The sequence below is a fragment of the Carettochelys insculpta genome, chromosome 11, assembly GCF_033958435.1.
Source record: "Carettochelys insculpta isolate YL-2023 chromosome 11, ASM3395843v1, whole genome shotgun sequence".
Taxonomy (NCBI): Eukaryota; Metazoa; Chordata; order Testudines; family Carettochelyidae; genus Carettochelys; species Carettochelys insculpta.
The window spans coordinates 20,445,494-20,459,282 of NC_134147.1; the positions used below are offsets into that span (position 1 = coordinate 20,445,494).

The 13,789-nt window shown below is 61.7% G+C and overlaps 2 protein-coding genes and 1 non-coding gene across 3 annotated transcripts; 1 reads left to right on the top strand and 2 right to left on the bottom strand.

The window, feature by feature from the left end:
• Positions 1-766: 766 nt before the first annotated feature.
• On the bottom strand, positions 767-7,770 carry BRMS1 (BRMS1 transcriptional repressor and anoikis regulator). Its single transcript, XM_075005070.1, has 11 exons — positions 7,705-7,770; positions 6,040-6,185; positions 5,343-5,433; positions 4,960-5,087; positions 4,267-4,346; positions 3,870-3,966; positions 3,263-3,355; positions 2,792-2,856; positions 2,085-2,124; positions 1,576-1,708; positions 767-1,301 (listed from the first exon to the last, which is right to left on the bottom strand). Exons 2-11 carry the CDS (start codon positions 6,176-6,178, stop codon positions 1,184-1,186), a joined length of 984 nt encoding a protein of 327 aa, XP_074861171.1. The 5' UTR covers positions 6,179-6,185; positions 7,705-7,770; the 3' UTR covers positions 767-1,183.
• Positions 7,771-8,486: 716 nt separating this feature from the next.
• On the bottom strand, positions 8,487-11,701 carry B4GAT1 (beta-1,4-glucuronyltransferase 1). The gene is made up of 2 exons (XM_075005320.1): positions 10,375-11,701; positions 8,487-9,525 (listed from the first exon to the last, which is right to left on the bottom strand). The coding sequence occupies exons 1-2, from the start codon at positions 11,452-11,454 to the stop codon at positions 9,334-9,336; spliced, it is 1,272 nt and encodes a 423-aa protein (XP_074861421.1). The 5' UTR covers positions 11,455-11,701; the 3' UTR covers positions 8,487-9,333.
• A 187-nt stretch (positions 11,702-11,888) lies between these two features.
• Positions 11,889-11,970, top strand: TRNAS-GCU (transfer RNA serine (anticodon GCU)). The gene has a single exon. It is a non-coding gene; the product is annotated as a tRNA-Ser (tRNA).
• The last annotated feature ends 1,819 nt before the right edge of the window (positions 11,971-13,789 follow it).

Below are 13,789 nucleotides of genomic sequence, written 5' to 3' on the forward strand. Positions count from 1 at the left end.
CTCCCAACAGCTGAGCCTGCAGAGAAGAGGCCTGAGTTTGGGGGAGACCCCTCTGGGGCTGGATTCAGGAGATCTGTTCTCTGCACAATTCCTGGGGCACGAGGCTAAAGCCCCCAGCAGACACCTCCCACCCCACGGGCAGCTGATGGGGGGTTCGTGAGTTTGGTATGGGGCAGAACCAAGGAAATTCCCACTTCTGTGCCAGAGCCCCCTGCCATCCAGTCCCCCTCACCCCACAGAGGGGTCTGTGCTCCCCTTTGCTGCAGAGCACTGAAGTGGGGCAGGCAGGGGATGTTCTGGGGATGGCCTGGCTAAGAACAGGTGGGGCACAGACACAAGAAAGACCCCCCAGCCTGTTCCAAGTAAGCAGCTCCCAGCAGTATGGGGAGGCCAAGGACTGCGGGGGGCCCTGCCATTCTCCAGGGCAAGGCAAGCTGGAGAAGGGACAAGGGCGCAGGGTGGGGGGGGCTCCCAAAGGTGCTGCCGCTCGGAGGGAGCCAGGGTGCATCCCAGAATCAGCACAGGATGGAGTCAGGGTGGTTCTGATGCTGTGGTACTGCTCCTCCCCCCAGGGTGGCGCTCAGCTGGTCTGGAGGGGCTCAGAGACAAGAGACAGCTGGCAGGAACCCTCTGCACCTCAGCAAAGGCACACAGGAGACACCCCCACCCCTGCCCAGCCCAGCCCAGCCCGTGGGCAGAATGGACCTGGTGTCCCCCCGTCCCTTTCCCTGGGCCCCAACACACGGAAATGATGCCAAGACCCAGATTGTGCATGTTTCACTTTGTTTTTAACGTGAACATTTCCCGGGGGCTGGCCGAGGCCCAGAGCTTTTCCTGCCGAAGCCTGTGGAACCTGCCCCCCCTCCCCTGGGGGTCACAGCCCTAGACACAGGGGTGTACGTGGAGCCCCCAGGATTGCTACAAACTCCCGAGTCCTAGCGAGGGAAGCGAGTGGTGAAGCCTCGTGCTGGTCTGTCTGCAGGGATCTGTGGCAAGAGCGAGCGCTGGCCATGCGAACACCCTGCCAGGCAGGGCCCTGGAGTCCTCTCCATGAGTCCTAGTGCAAGGGGGGAGCAGCTGAGCCTCGGCCCAGCCACTCACTGCGCTGCAGAGGTGCCGTGGGCCCTTGGTTTCCAGGAGGAGGCCGTGTTGAGCTGCAGGGCTGAGCCCCATGAGGGCCCGCTCAGGCCTTGCGCACCGAGTACTTGCCCTTCTGCAGCTGTGAGACGTAGATTTTGGTCTTGGTGCCGTCCTCCCGGCGCAGCCAGACCTCCCCAGTGCTGACAGCTGTGATCACTGCCCTGTGGGGGGAGAGAGGTCACACCAGCCCTCCGGCCGGTCAGTCGGTCCTCACTGCCCAGAGATGGATTGGAGCCAGAGCCCCCTCCAGCAGAAAGGCTCTGAAGCAGCCAATTCCCTGCCCTGAAGCTGGATCAGAGCCAGCACCCCTGTAGAGAAAACAGCCGCTTTCCCCACTCCCTGCCCCTGAGCCAGCCAGTCCCCTGCCGCGGGCTGGAGCAGAGGGAAAGGCCCCATGCCCCATCCCCTGCTGCCAGCCAGTCCCTGGTCACTCACTGTGCTGGTGCCTCGTCCCCGACCTCCAGGACGACGCTCTGCCCTTTGCTGTAGATCTCACCCTCGTAATGCAGCCGCCCGTCCTCACAGCGGGCTGAGAACTGGGCTCCCGGCTTCTCCACCTTCACCAGCACTGAGGGGGGAGAGGTGGGCAATGCTAGGGGGCTGGCACAGCCCTACACACGGGGGTGGGCCCTGCTGGCAGCAGGTGGCAGCTGCAGGGCCCGGTTAGCTTTGTCCTGGCCGTGACCTGGGGGCACCGGAGGTGGTGAGGGGCGGCCTGCCCAAGGTGAAGGGCAGCGAGATAGTAGGTGAGGGGCCTTGAAGGTACAGCAGGGGCACAGCTGCCAGCCGGGATTCAGGGGGCCCAGGGCAGAGCCAGCGCCCTGGTAGAAGAGCCCCATTCCTCAAACACTTTATCCAGTCAGTTCGCTGCCCTGGGGCTGGACTGCAGCCTGTGCCTCCGGAGAGAAAAGCCCCATATCTCTCACCCCGCCCCCAGCTCTTACCATCGGATTTTCTTTTCTGGGGGGACACAGCTGCTTTAGCCTGTAGGGAGAAAGCAGATGATTAAAGGGACTTAGGCAGGGAGCTCCCCTGCTCCTGCAGCTCTCCAGACCCCACCCATGCTGGTCCCCCCAGAAGGAGGACAGCGTTAACCTGTGGCAGATGGGGAAACTAAGGCACAGGAGAAGGGTCTCTGCATCAGTGACCGGAACCAGGGAGTCCCGACACCCAGCCTCCACCCAGAGCTGGGGACAGACCCCAGAAGTCTTTGGTTCCACCCCCACCCTATCACATTAACCCATCAGCCGTGTCTCTCCTAGGCCCTGGGGTCTGGTGCCCAGCTATGCAAACGGTGACTTTTAAAGGGCCTATGAGGAACAGACGTGAGAACAATCCCACTTCCAGGTGGCTGACCCCAAACAGCAGAGCTGGGGCGGGGGGGTATTATGGGAGACCCCATCTGTTCCGCAGAACAACGAAGGGCTTGGGGGCAGCGGGGCGGGGGGTAAGTGAAGCAGCCAAGAAAAGTGTGTTTCGGGGAGGGGCTGCGGGGACCCAAGTATTGTGGAGGGGGCCAGGGGTGTGGGAGGGATCAGAGGAACAAAGGGCCTTGCAGGGCATGAGGGGTTAAGGGAGGGACCAGGCATTGGTGCGTGAAGGACCCAGGGGGGTCATTAAGGGACCCAGGTGTCCTGCAGGGCAGCCTCACCTTTTTGATGGCTGTCCAGTCTTCCAGGATGTCGATGTCGCGCAGCATGTAGACGATGTAGGGGCGTGAGGGACACGCTAAGGGCACGCAACCATATTCAGCCCCGGGGTCATTCAGCCCCCTTCCCTCCCACACTGGCTGGAGGGGCAGCACCAGGCTGCTGGGGCACAGGGGCACAGTGGCCGCCAGTCAGCCAGTTGCCTACGAGACTGACACAGGGCGCTGCGGGGAGGGGAGCCTCTGAGCCAGACACCCCAGCCCCCGCTTCCCCGACACCACCACTGGGACTGGCCGGGTCAGGGCTGATGGGGCGCATGGGGAGATGGGTCTGTGCTGGGAGAGGAGATACCACTATGGCCAGCGGCGGGGAGAGAGGGGAAATGGACACACCAGCATGGCCAGTGTTGGGGGGACACCGGCCTGGCCCCTGCTCCAAGCCCAGCTGGGAAGGGGACACCAACGTAAGGATATCAGACACGAGCGGCGCTTTCTTCCTCTTGGCTGGCCGGAAGGGATCCCACTTCTTGAGGCTGTTCTTGGGGCGCAGCTTGTCGTCCCACCACTCTAACCCAGGAGAGGAGAAAGGGGGTCAGAGGCAGCAGCCTGCCTCCTCCTTCCCCATCCCACAGCAACCGCTCTCGGGCACAAAGGGGACGCAGTCCTCTCTCCCCTCAGGGGCTGCCGGTGCAGTGGGCAGGTGTCCTCTGGGCAGAGGGATGAGGGGGTGGTTTGTGTTAGGAGTGGGGCACGGCAGCAATCCTGCTCCATGAGGGACTGGGCTGAGACCCAGCAAACTCGCCTTCTAGATGGAGCAAATGAACGGCTAGGAAGTGGGCCCACCCCTAGGGTGCTGGGCAGGATGGTCTAACCTGCAGGGTGCAGGGACCCTGGAGGTAGCTGCCTTTGGCATGGGGATGCTGGGGCTGGAGGGAGCGGCCCAGGGGAGGGTAGCAGCAGTGCCCCAGGAGGCGCCAAGCTGGGGCCATAATGGAGTGAGAGCAGGTTAGAGGTACCTGGGTCAGCAGGAAGCTGGGGGGAGGGGCGCTGGGGGGGAGGGGGACGCCTGGGGCTCACTGACCCGAGGTGATGTCAATGCTCTGCCGATCATCCTCCAGGCGCTGGATGCGCTCCAGCAGCTCGCTCTGCATGTTGTCGTAGAGCAGCAGCTTCTCGCTCTGCGGGGAAGGGCCGGGCTCAGGGCGCAGCCAGGCCGGCTGTGCGTTCCCAGCCTCCCCCCTGGCTTGCTCAGTCCCATCCCACGGGGTGGGCATCACCCCCAGGTGCTCCCGGGAAGGCTGCACGCAGACCTCAGCCACGGGGCTCCGGCGGGACGCAGCGGCACCTAGGCTGGGAACTGGATGGGGGTGTGCACGAGCAGGGCAGCCTGGGGGTGCCGTGGGGCAAGACCAGGGGCTTATGTAGAGGGCCCTGGGGGGCCGGCCAGGAGGGGCAGAGGAAAGCCAGGGAGTCCCCACCTCCAGGTGCTGGCGCGCTCCCTGCAGCTCACACTCGTGCTTGTTCCTGACCACCTCCAGGCACAGCCCTTTGTAGATGCCTGCGGGGGGGCACCAGTCAGAGCCGCCCATCCACCAGCCGCCCATCCACCTCCGCCTGCCCTGGCTAAGCCCTGAGCTCCCAGTCCGAGCCCCTGCTCTCCTACCACCGTGAGCCTCAGCCCGAGAGCCTCACGCCTCCACTGCCCTGCCCCTGTGAAATCCCCTCTCTGGGCCCTGCCATCACCTCCCCTAGCAGGACTCCACCTCCTCCTCCCACAGGTCTGGGCCTGGCCACCCTCCCGCACCTGCCTGAACCGCCCCACCCTGGAGCCCCTCCCCAGGGCCCACCTGCCAGCACCCCGTAGGCCTGAGTCCCCCCGGGCCTCTCCCAACCCCCTGCTGCCCTCCATCCTTCCTTCTCCTGAACCCTTCCCTCCCCCCACCAGTGGGCTCACTGAAGCATTTCTCCTCCCACCCCCCACCTACCCGCCCTGCTGCTCTCTGAGAGCCGTCACTGCCCTTGGAGGCCTGCCTGGGCCAGCACAGCCCCTGGGACACAGCCACCTCCTGCCATGCCCTGCTAGGGAGCCCCGACAGCCCAACTCCTCGCAGCAGGCGGAGCGATGGGACCAGCTGGGGACACGCTATCCCCTGGGCGGGCCAGGAGCTCACCAGCCACCTCGATGCGGATCTTCATGTTGTTCTGCAGGACCCCCAGGGGATCGAGGTACTCTGCCGCCCGCCCCGCGGCCACGTCCTCCAGTTTGGCCTTCACCTGGTTCAGCCGCTCCTTGAACAGCCTGCAGGGCACAGCGGCAGGGAGCGAGCACAGCCTTGTACACCCCACCCAGCCTGCACTAGGACTCTCCCTCACCACCCAGGCTTGCCCAGCACGGTCCTGCTCCGCCCACCCCAGCCAGCACAGCCCAGGCCTGCCCACATCAGCTGGCGCTCAGATGTTGCCATCCCTGGGATGGGACACAGCAGGGGCAGTTTGCACCGGGGTCCCACGTCTGGCAGAGATACAGGCGCTGCGGCAGCGGGGAGGGACTCACTTTTCCTTGAGCTCCGAGAACTGCTTCTCCAGGTCACACATCTCATCCAGGCACTCGCTGCGGCGCCGCTCGCAGTCTTCCTCATCCATCTCTGCAGGGCATGGAACATACACCTTCTAGCCCATGGGCACCCCGGGCACAGGGCCACACGCAGACCGGGGTCGGGGGAAGGGGTATACAGCCGACACACACACACCCCCCTGGGGTAAATGAAAGACTACAGCCCAGGCAGAGCGTCTATGGGAAGGTTCAGGGTGACTGCCTCGGGCTCGGGGAAGTTGCCCTGGTTCGCCACGGGGCTCAGGGCAGCTCAGGGGATTGCCTGGGGCGGGGTGGGGCAGGGCGGCACAAGCTGCTCAGCCCAGGGCTGCTTAGCTGGCAGGGCTGGCACAGGACAGTCGCCCTCCCGACCACCGCTCACCAGGGCGATGGGAACTGGAGCTACTGGTCAGCCTGCTCTGCTCTCCCAGCCTCTCAACCCACTGTGTTCCACCTCACTGTGGCAAAGGGAAGCAGAGGGCTCCAGCCCGCTCCCCCCAGCGATGCAGCGCTAGGGGGAGCTGGAGGGGGTCAGGGTGCTTTGCTCTCCAGGCTGGGCCAAGAACTCGTCCGCGACACTGGAGCCATGGCCAGTCCCAGTACCACTCTGTGACAAAGGGCCAAACTCCTCCCCATATCCCCTTCCATACCCACATACCTGAGCTTTCTTCCTCTGACTCAGAGGGGCTGGCGCTACGCTCCTCCTCGCTCTCCTCCTCTTCACCGTTCAGCTCAGGTGCCGATTCCCCATCCCCCTCCATCTCCTCGGCCTCCTTGGGTGCAGGCTGCACCGGCATGGGCGCTCTGGGTGATCAATGGCAAGGGTCAGAGCCAGGTGACCCAGGAGGGACCTACATCACTGCACCTGCCACTGCTCTCCTCCATCACACACAGAGTAGGGGGCCCTGGACAGGGACAGCTGCCTCCCAATCCATGGGACCCCCAGTGTGCCCAGAACGTGGGTCTGGGCAGGGCCAGCTACACCCCATCAACACCAATCGGAGCATCCCCGTTCCCCAGGGCATCCTCAACGAGTGGCCTCAGTTTCCACAGGCCATTGAGCTTCCCAATGGCCAGGAAGTAGCTGCCTACTCTTCTGCGAACAACACTGAGAGCCACAGCTTGTTTCACATGGGGTGGACCAGCGCCGGTGCCTCCTAGAGGAAATAAGCCACGTGTCTTATTCCCCCTCACCCCTGCCCCCACCAGCTAGTCCTCCTGCCATGGGACTGGACCAAAGCCAGCACCCCCTTTTTCTCACTGCATTGTGATGCATGGCCACCTTAGGAAGAGCCTTGCCAAGCTGCCCAAGCACCTGGCTCCTGAGAGACTGACATCAGCTGGCGGATGCCATTGCCCCGGTGTTGGGCCACGAAAGCTTATCAGGTAATAAATTATTTTCTTAGCCTTTACAGTGCTACTGGTCTGCTGTGAGGTGTGTGCTGACCTCATGGGAGCCAGAGCTCTGCTGCCAGGAGCGCTCCCCCCTGGCCAAGCTGGCTTCCACCCACAGGCCCAATCCACGCCCAGAGGGCACCTGAGCCCCATAGACAGCCAGCAGGGCCAGGGACCCTACGGCTGGGGATACAGGCAGAGACAGTAGGGGAACCCAGGAGTCCTGGCCCCCAGCCCTTTCTCCTCTGCAACCAGGGTCTAGCCCCCCGCCCCCCGCTGGCTGCACTGGTGCACATGCAATGCTGGGGGAAGCTCACTCCCCGGTCCGTGAGAATGGTCTAGCCCGTTTGACGTGGAATATACTAATGCTGTAACTTCCCCCGCCAGTTGACTCAGACTGCTCTATTCCTGTGCTGGGGGAGGGGGGAAGGTACCACTGAGCCGCCCCGCTCTCACAGCAGAGGCCAGACTTCACCTCCCCCCACACGAGAGTTCTTGGTGTCTTCCAGTTCCTGAGTTTGGTTTGGAAGGTGCCATTCCCGTTCCCGGGACAGGCAGGGAGCAGGATAAAGGTATCCCGTTCCCAAGCTACAGTGGTCTGCGCCCTCAATCAGATTCAGGAGAAACTGATCTTTGAGTTATCTCCACTTCGGGACTGCAACCTTCCCCGGAGTTGCAATGGCCTGGGCCGGCCGCCACTGTAATTTCTCCCCCCTCAGGCTGCAATGGGCCGGCCTACCTTCCCTTCAGCTCAACGGGGATGGAACCAACAAACTCCAGAAGCAGGGGACAAAGCGCATCCTCCCCCTGTGTTACACTGCTCTAGCTCGGCTTCCATTGATCTCAGCGGGGAATGTTCCACCCTGCACCCCATGGGGGCGGGGAAGCTGGGACGAATGACTCTCCCACTGCTCTGAGCCCCACGTACCTTGGGGAGCCCAGGCCGGCGGCCTACCTCCCGTTGCCGCTTTCCTTCTCCGTACCCGGAAGTTCCTCATCTTACTGGCCCCACCCAGTCCTCTGGCAACCAATCAGGGATATCAGATAACCAGAGCGCCGCTATCTCTATGGTTTCCAGCGGCCCACTGCCCTGGGCCTTATGGGATAGTGGAGGATGGGGCGTATTCCCTTGGCAACAGGAGCCCCAAGACCTAGCTTGAGGCATCAGACGTCCATCCGAAGTTGGGCTAAGGGCATCCACTGAACTGCTGTTGTTATGGCACCTACTTGACACATCACCAGGGTACCTAGTCACGTTGATGCCATGGTATCAGGTCATGACATCACTAGGTCCCGATCTTAGTGTTGCCCTGGCTTCCGGGCAGCGTCACCGCAAGCTGCTGCAGCATCATTGCAGCAATGCTCGGCACCAGTCACTGCAATGCCACAACACTCACACCTAGTCCCAGTGCTGCCTTCGCACAGTGCCTCTGGCCCCCTGCCATGGCGCCCATGAGCTGCGTTGCCATGGGACTCACCCACATCACCCAAATGCCTGAAGAAAGGCCAGGGCTGTGTGGCCCATCAGGTGCCTTCTCCCTCTCACAAGCAGGATGGTATGCACTGGCAGAAGGGTCCCATCTTTGGCACACTGAGGAGTCAGCACTACCTACCAGAGCCACATGTAGTGAGCCAGGCCTCGTGTGGGATAGATAAGTTCCAGCCAGTGCCGCCAGTGCCACAGAAAGGACCCACAGCAGGACACAGCCATGAAGAGAAGCCCTTGGCCTCCACAGTACTTTATTATTCCAACCCAAGACTCGCACTCACCAGGGCTGAATGCCAGGTCATTCCTTACAGAGATATGGTGCAAAAGCACTACGCAGCCCTCCACAAGAACTGAGCATCTTCATAAATTAAGCCTCATGCCCCCTGCCCTCAGGAGGTAGGTCAGTGCACTTATTCCCATTTTACAAAGGGGAAAATTGAGGTGCAGCAAGTGGAGGGGTCTTGGGGCAAACATCACGGATAAAGCTGAGAACAAAACCCAGGAGTCCTGAATTTCATCCTGCTCATTCTTTAACCACTAATGTCTCCTCTCCTTTCAGAGCTGGGAAAAGATCCCAGAAGTCCTGACTCCCCAACCTCCTTCTCTAATCGGTATACTGGGATTCCACCCCACAGCCACTATGCAGAAAAAGCAAGGGAGCTTCTGAGTCCAGAACAGCTCCTTTCTCTCTGCCCAGGGAAGGAAAGAATCACAAGGAAGTTGGGGATGGAGGAATCAGGTGATTTCTGCCCACAAAGGCAGCAGGCCAGTGCGGTAGTCCTCTGTTCTGACAGCCTGCTATTCAATGGGAAACTGGGGGAGGAGAATGCTACAGAATACTGGGGGGGTGGGGATAAAGGAATCCATGACCCCAGTGACAGGCTGGGACAGGTGGAGGATCTGAGGACATGGCTGGAAAGATTCCCCTCTGTATGATGTGAGTGTTAATGACTCCATGGAAAAGAGAGGGCAGTCTTCCCTCCCACAAACCACTATGATATCAAAGCTACAGATGAGGGGTCACGGGGAAGGCAGAACTGAGCAGTTGAGCCAGAGATGACGGGACCATCAGCATCGGCGCAGTGAGCCAGGATACTTCAGCTTCAGCTCCTGCTTGAACTGGCGGAAGAGCACCTTGTTGCGCTGATTCTCGGCGTCCTTCTGTGCATGGAACTCACTCGGCACCTTGAAGCCCTTGTGCACCAGGAAAGCATTGTTCAACACTGAGAAACTGTAGCCAGCCACATGGAGCTCACATGCCTGTGAAAGGGAACAGGAGAGCAGTGATGGAGAGACCAGAGTAACCTCCAACCCCGTTTGACTCCGAAGTGTCCCATACTCTGTTACTGGAAAGCATCCACCTCTGGAAGGGAGTAAAGGGGTTGTTTATACAGGAATCCCTCATCTAGTGGTAAGATGCAGCCACTTGTGGAAGGAAGTGCAAGTGCTAGTTATACAGGGATCCTTTCCCTGGGACTGAGATGCAGCTGCCTCTGGGGTGGGGTACTGGAGTTGTTTTATACAGAGATCCTTCACCCAGTGCTCAGAGGCAGTGTGAGGGCTATTTCACTGCTTCGCAAACACTACAGTTCAGGATAGAAAGCGGAATTTTTCCACCAGATGGAAGCTATAGGAAAAGGGACAAATGGTTTTTAGTGAACACAAGGGGCCAAGGCCCATTTTTGGATCTCACTAGGCAGACGCCACTTCAGGGTGTACTGCAGTACCTCCAGGTGCAGCGCTTGGCATGAGGAACAGAACCAACTGCAAGGTGAGAGCTCCTCTTCTTAACATCCCCACCCTGCTCCCTGCAGCACAATGGCCCCTACACTGCGCTGCCTCTCAACCCCAGCCAGCGAATGCTCTTGACCTAGGACTGGATTCGGGCCAGAGAGCCCCTTGCACTCCTCACACCCATGTGTCTCACTGGGCCACGTATGGGTCCCCTCTGTAAGGATCAGCGAGCAGGAGAGCAGCCCGCTGGGACTGCCCAGATTTGTTTCGCCCATGGGGCAAGGGCACCCTGCTCCATCTCTTGGGGTGGCCGGGCATATTTCTGGGGGTGCTCTCATGGCACTAACGCCTCCCCATGCCCAGTGAGGCAGGTACCTGGCTGATGCGGTTGAACCCATACTGCTTGAATCTTTCGTCATAGGGTGGCACAGAGCTGGCACTGATGTAGAAGGGCTCCCAGGGGTCCCTCCACTCCACTGTGTAGGCAGTGCTCAGGGCGCTGCCCAGAGGCAGGTTCAGCCAATGCGAGTAGTTGGTGGGGGCCTGGCAGCGTGGGCAGAGCTCCTCGTAAAATGGCCGGATCTCCCCCACTTGATACAGCTGCAGCAGCTCGGCCTTGGCACCCGGGAGGCGCCGAGTGTGCCGGATCTCAAAGGCGGGCACCACGAAGACACCCGGCCCCTCACCACCCAGGGTGGCGGCCAGCGCCAGGAAGGCCTCGCGCAGCCCCTCGCTGGGCAGCATGTCCACGTCCAGCACCAGGGTGTAGTGCCCAGCGGCTGCCCTCCGTGCCACGTTGCGCAGCAGGTTGTTGGGGTAGGAGGCGTTGGCGCCCAGGGCATAGTTCCGCCGGCCCGCCCCGGCCCGGGCCAGCTTGGCGAAGACATCCCCGCAGGCCTTGAGCCGGGCAAACTCCGCCCGGTCCTCCAGCTCGGGGAAGGCGGCCAGGTCCCCCGAGTGGCACACCAGGTGCGCCCTCACCAGCTGCCGCACGGGCCCGCACAGCGCCCCCAGGGCGTAGAGCATCAGCGTGGCCAGCCGCACCTCGGCGGGTCCCGGCGCGAAGACAGCCAGGGAGACCGGGCCCTGCCAGCGCCCCACCAGCTCCTGCAGCTGGTGCAGGTTGCTCAGGCTGGTGTGGGTGGCGAGTACCAGGTCGGGCGCCCGGCCGGCCCGCTCCGGGGGCCCCAGCATGTCCGTGTAGATCCGGTACTGGCCGCTGGCATCCAGCCGCCCGCCGCTGGCCAGGGCGCGCTTGAGCTGCTCCTTCTGCTGCTCGCTGCGGCGGCCGGGCGCCTCGGCGCGGCGGCCCCCGAACAGCTCCGAGTAGCGGGAGCGCTGCTGGCGGCCGTGCAGCCCGGAGAGCAGGGACAGGTAGAGCAGCTGCAGCAGGGCCACCAGCGCCAGCGCCCACAGCAGCGCCTTGAAGAAGGAGCAGCGGGCGGGGCCCTGCATGCCGGCCGCGGCCGGAGCCCGGCGCTCAGGCCCGGCGCGCTGCGCCCATGCTCGCCGCGGGGGACACCGGAGCAGCGCTCGCCCGTGCACGCGGCCGGCCGAGGGCGCCGGGAGCGGGCAGGGAGGCGGCGGGCGCTGCGGCAGCGCGCCACCTGCCCGAGGGAGGAGCCACTGCAGGCCGGCGCGCACGGGTGCAGGGGGCCACTCGGGGGAGGGGGGGTTATGCTGGCCCCCACGGCTACACCCGGGGCCCAGCTCGGAGGGCGCACGCGGGAGCGAGAGGCGCTGACCGGGCCGGGGCGGGAGTGCAAAGGCAGCAGCGCCTGCGGACTCGCCACCCCCTCCCCGCGCGGGCCCACCCTCCGCCGCACGCTTTCCCCGGCGCGCACACGCTGCGGGATGGTTGGAGGATGGCAGGCAGCCGCATTCCGGGAGACGAGGTGGCCGAGTGGTTAAGGCGATGGACTGCTAATCCATTGTGCTCTGCACGCGTGGGTTCGAATCCCACCCTCGTCGCTTCCACTTTTTGGGGAGCTGAGGACGGTTTGTCGGGTGCTTTGTTTTCTAGCGGACTCTTGTGGGAGAGAGGGATGGGCGTGTGGGTGTCTGCCTCGGTGGGGGTGGGGGTGGGGGCGGGGGAGGGTTGGTTTCCCACGCCTAAGGCAATGATCCCCGTTTTTGCTTTTCATCTTGATTCCACTCAGGCAATGCAGTGTCCCCTCGGCCCCCCAGAGCTCCCCTCGGTAAATGCAGGTGTGGGGGGCATGAAGGAAAACCCCCCCTCCAATCGGGGGCTTGATTGGTGGATTTGAGGTGGGTAAAATGAGACTTTGGAACTTGGCTAACCCGGGGCACGTAGAAGGTCGTAGACTCCCCTGTAAACAGCCCCAGGAGTGGAAAAGCACCCTAGCTTTCCGTGGGGGGCAGCCAGCAGCTCCAAGCATGAGCAGGGACTCCTGCCTTGACAGATGGAGAAACTGAGGCACAGAGCCGGGGAGGGGTTCAGCCAGAGATCAGTGGCTGAGTGGGATCTGGAACTGAGAGTCCTGGCTCCCACCACCTCTGCTCTATCCAGTAGCCCTCACTTCCCTCTAAGAGCTAGGCCTAGACGTTAGGTATCTATCATCTGTGTAAGAGTGCATGGTTGCGCTGAGCGCTGCCAACGGGGGTCATCCACCCTCCTGGACTTGCATGATCCTCTGGGAAGCACCAAGCACTGTCAGAAGCCAGGATGTTGACCTAAATGGGCCCTTGGTCTGAGCCAGTCTGGCTGTCCTTATGTGTTGCTTTGCTTCAGGCAGTACCGTCATAGCACCCCACCATTCCACCGCCAGTCCCCTGATTTCATCACATTCAGGGGCTGAACCAGCACGCCCAGTGGGGGGTATCCCCTTCAGTGCAGGTAAGGGCTGCGGATCTACTGGGGAAATGGGGCAGGCATGAGCACCTGTGCTGCCAGGACCAGGGCTGAGACCCAACACACTCATTCTCCCAACAGGATGGGCTGGAGGAAGCAGTCAGATGAACTCCTGCGTGGCTGGGAAGCTGATGCAAGAAGTGGAGGCCAGGAAACAGAAGGAGATTGGCCGTACTAGCTAAGAGGAGTGCGAGGGCACTGCTGGCATCTGGGGAGCCCGGCCTGCGAATATTTGGCGCTTCCTTTGTAGCGTCACAGATTTTAAGGACGAAAAGGGCTGGAAGATCATCTAGTCTGACCTGCTGTGCGGCCCAGGCGCGAGCACATCGCCCTTGCCCTGCACTGGGCCCAGTCACTGGGATTTGGCTACAGCATCTTCCTCAAAAGTCCCCAGGCTGGATCTGAAGACTCCAAGGGACGAAGAATTCACCACTTCCCTTGGTAGTGTGTGCTGCTGGTTGATCACCTGTTAATCTGTTAAAAACTGGGTCTTGTTTCTCCTTGGAACAGGTCTGGCTTCAGCTGTCACCCCTTGGTTCTTCTGCCTTTGTCCACTAGCTCAAGAGCCCAGTAGTGTCTAATGTCTTCTCTCTGTGAAGGTCCTTAGACGCCTAGCCCTAGTCACCTCTCCATCTCCCAGCTCTTAAATAATTTGTGTGGCTCTTTTGCAGGTGTCCCCCCCCCCCAACACTTTTTCAACAGCTTTTATGTCATGTGGTCTCCAGAGCCCCAAAGGTCAAGAAGCCAATGAGTGCTTTGTCTCCAGGAATGTACTTACAGGCTGTGACCAAGTCCCCGCTACTTTTTATTGGTAAGCTAAACAGATGGGGCTTCTCAAGCCTTTCCCTAATGATTTTTACACTTTTGAGCAAAGTAGCTGGGTGGATCTAATTTTCTAGTGCAAATCAGTCTTTAGTG

Excerpts from the sequence above, each read along its gene's own strand:
- BRMS1 (XM_075005070.1), bottom strand. The coding sequence starts at position 6,178 with ATGCCGGTGCAGCCTGCACCCAAGGAGGCCGAGGAGATGGAGGGGGAT. Across the intron at positions 5,434-6,039 it reads GTCAGAGGAAGAAAGCTCAG|AGATGGATGAGGAAGACTGC; the intron begins GTATGTGGGTAT and ends CATGCCCTGCAG. Across the intron at positions 1,302-1,575 it reads GGGGACGAGGCACCAGCACA|GGCAGTGATCACAGCTGTCA; the intron begins GTGAGTGACCAG and ends CTCCCCCCACAG.
- B4GAT1 (XM_075005320.1), bottom strand. The coding sequence starts at position 11,454 with ATGCAGGGCCCCGCCCGCTGCTCCTTCTTCAAGGCGCTGCTGTGGGCG. Across the intron at positions 9,526-10,374 it reads GGTTCAACCGCATCAGCCAG|GCATGTGAGCTCCATGTGGC; the intron begins GTACCTGCCTCA and ends TCCCTTTCACAG.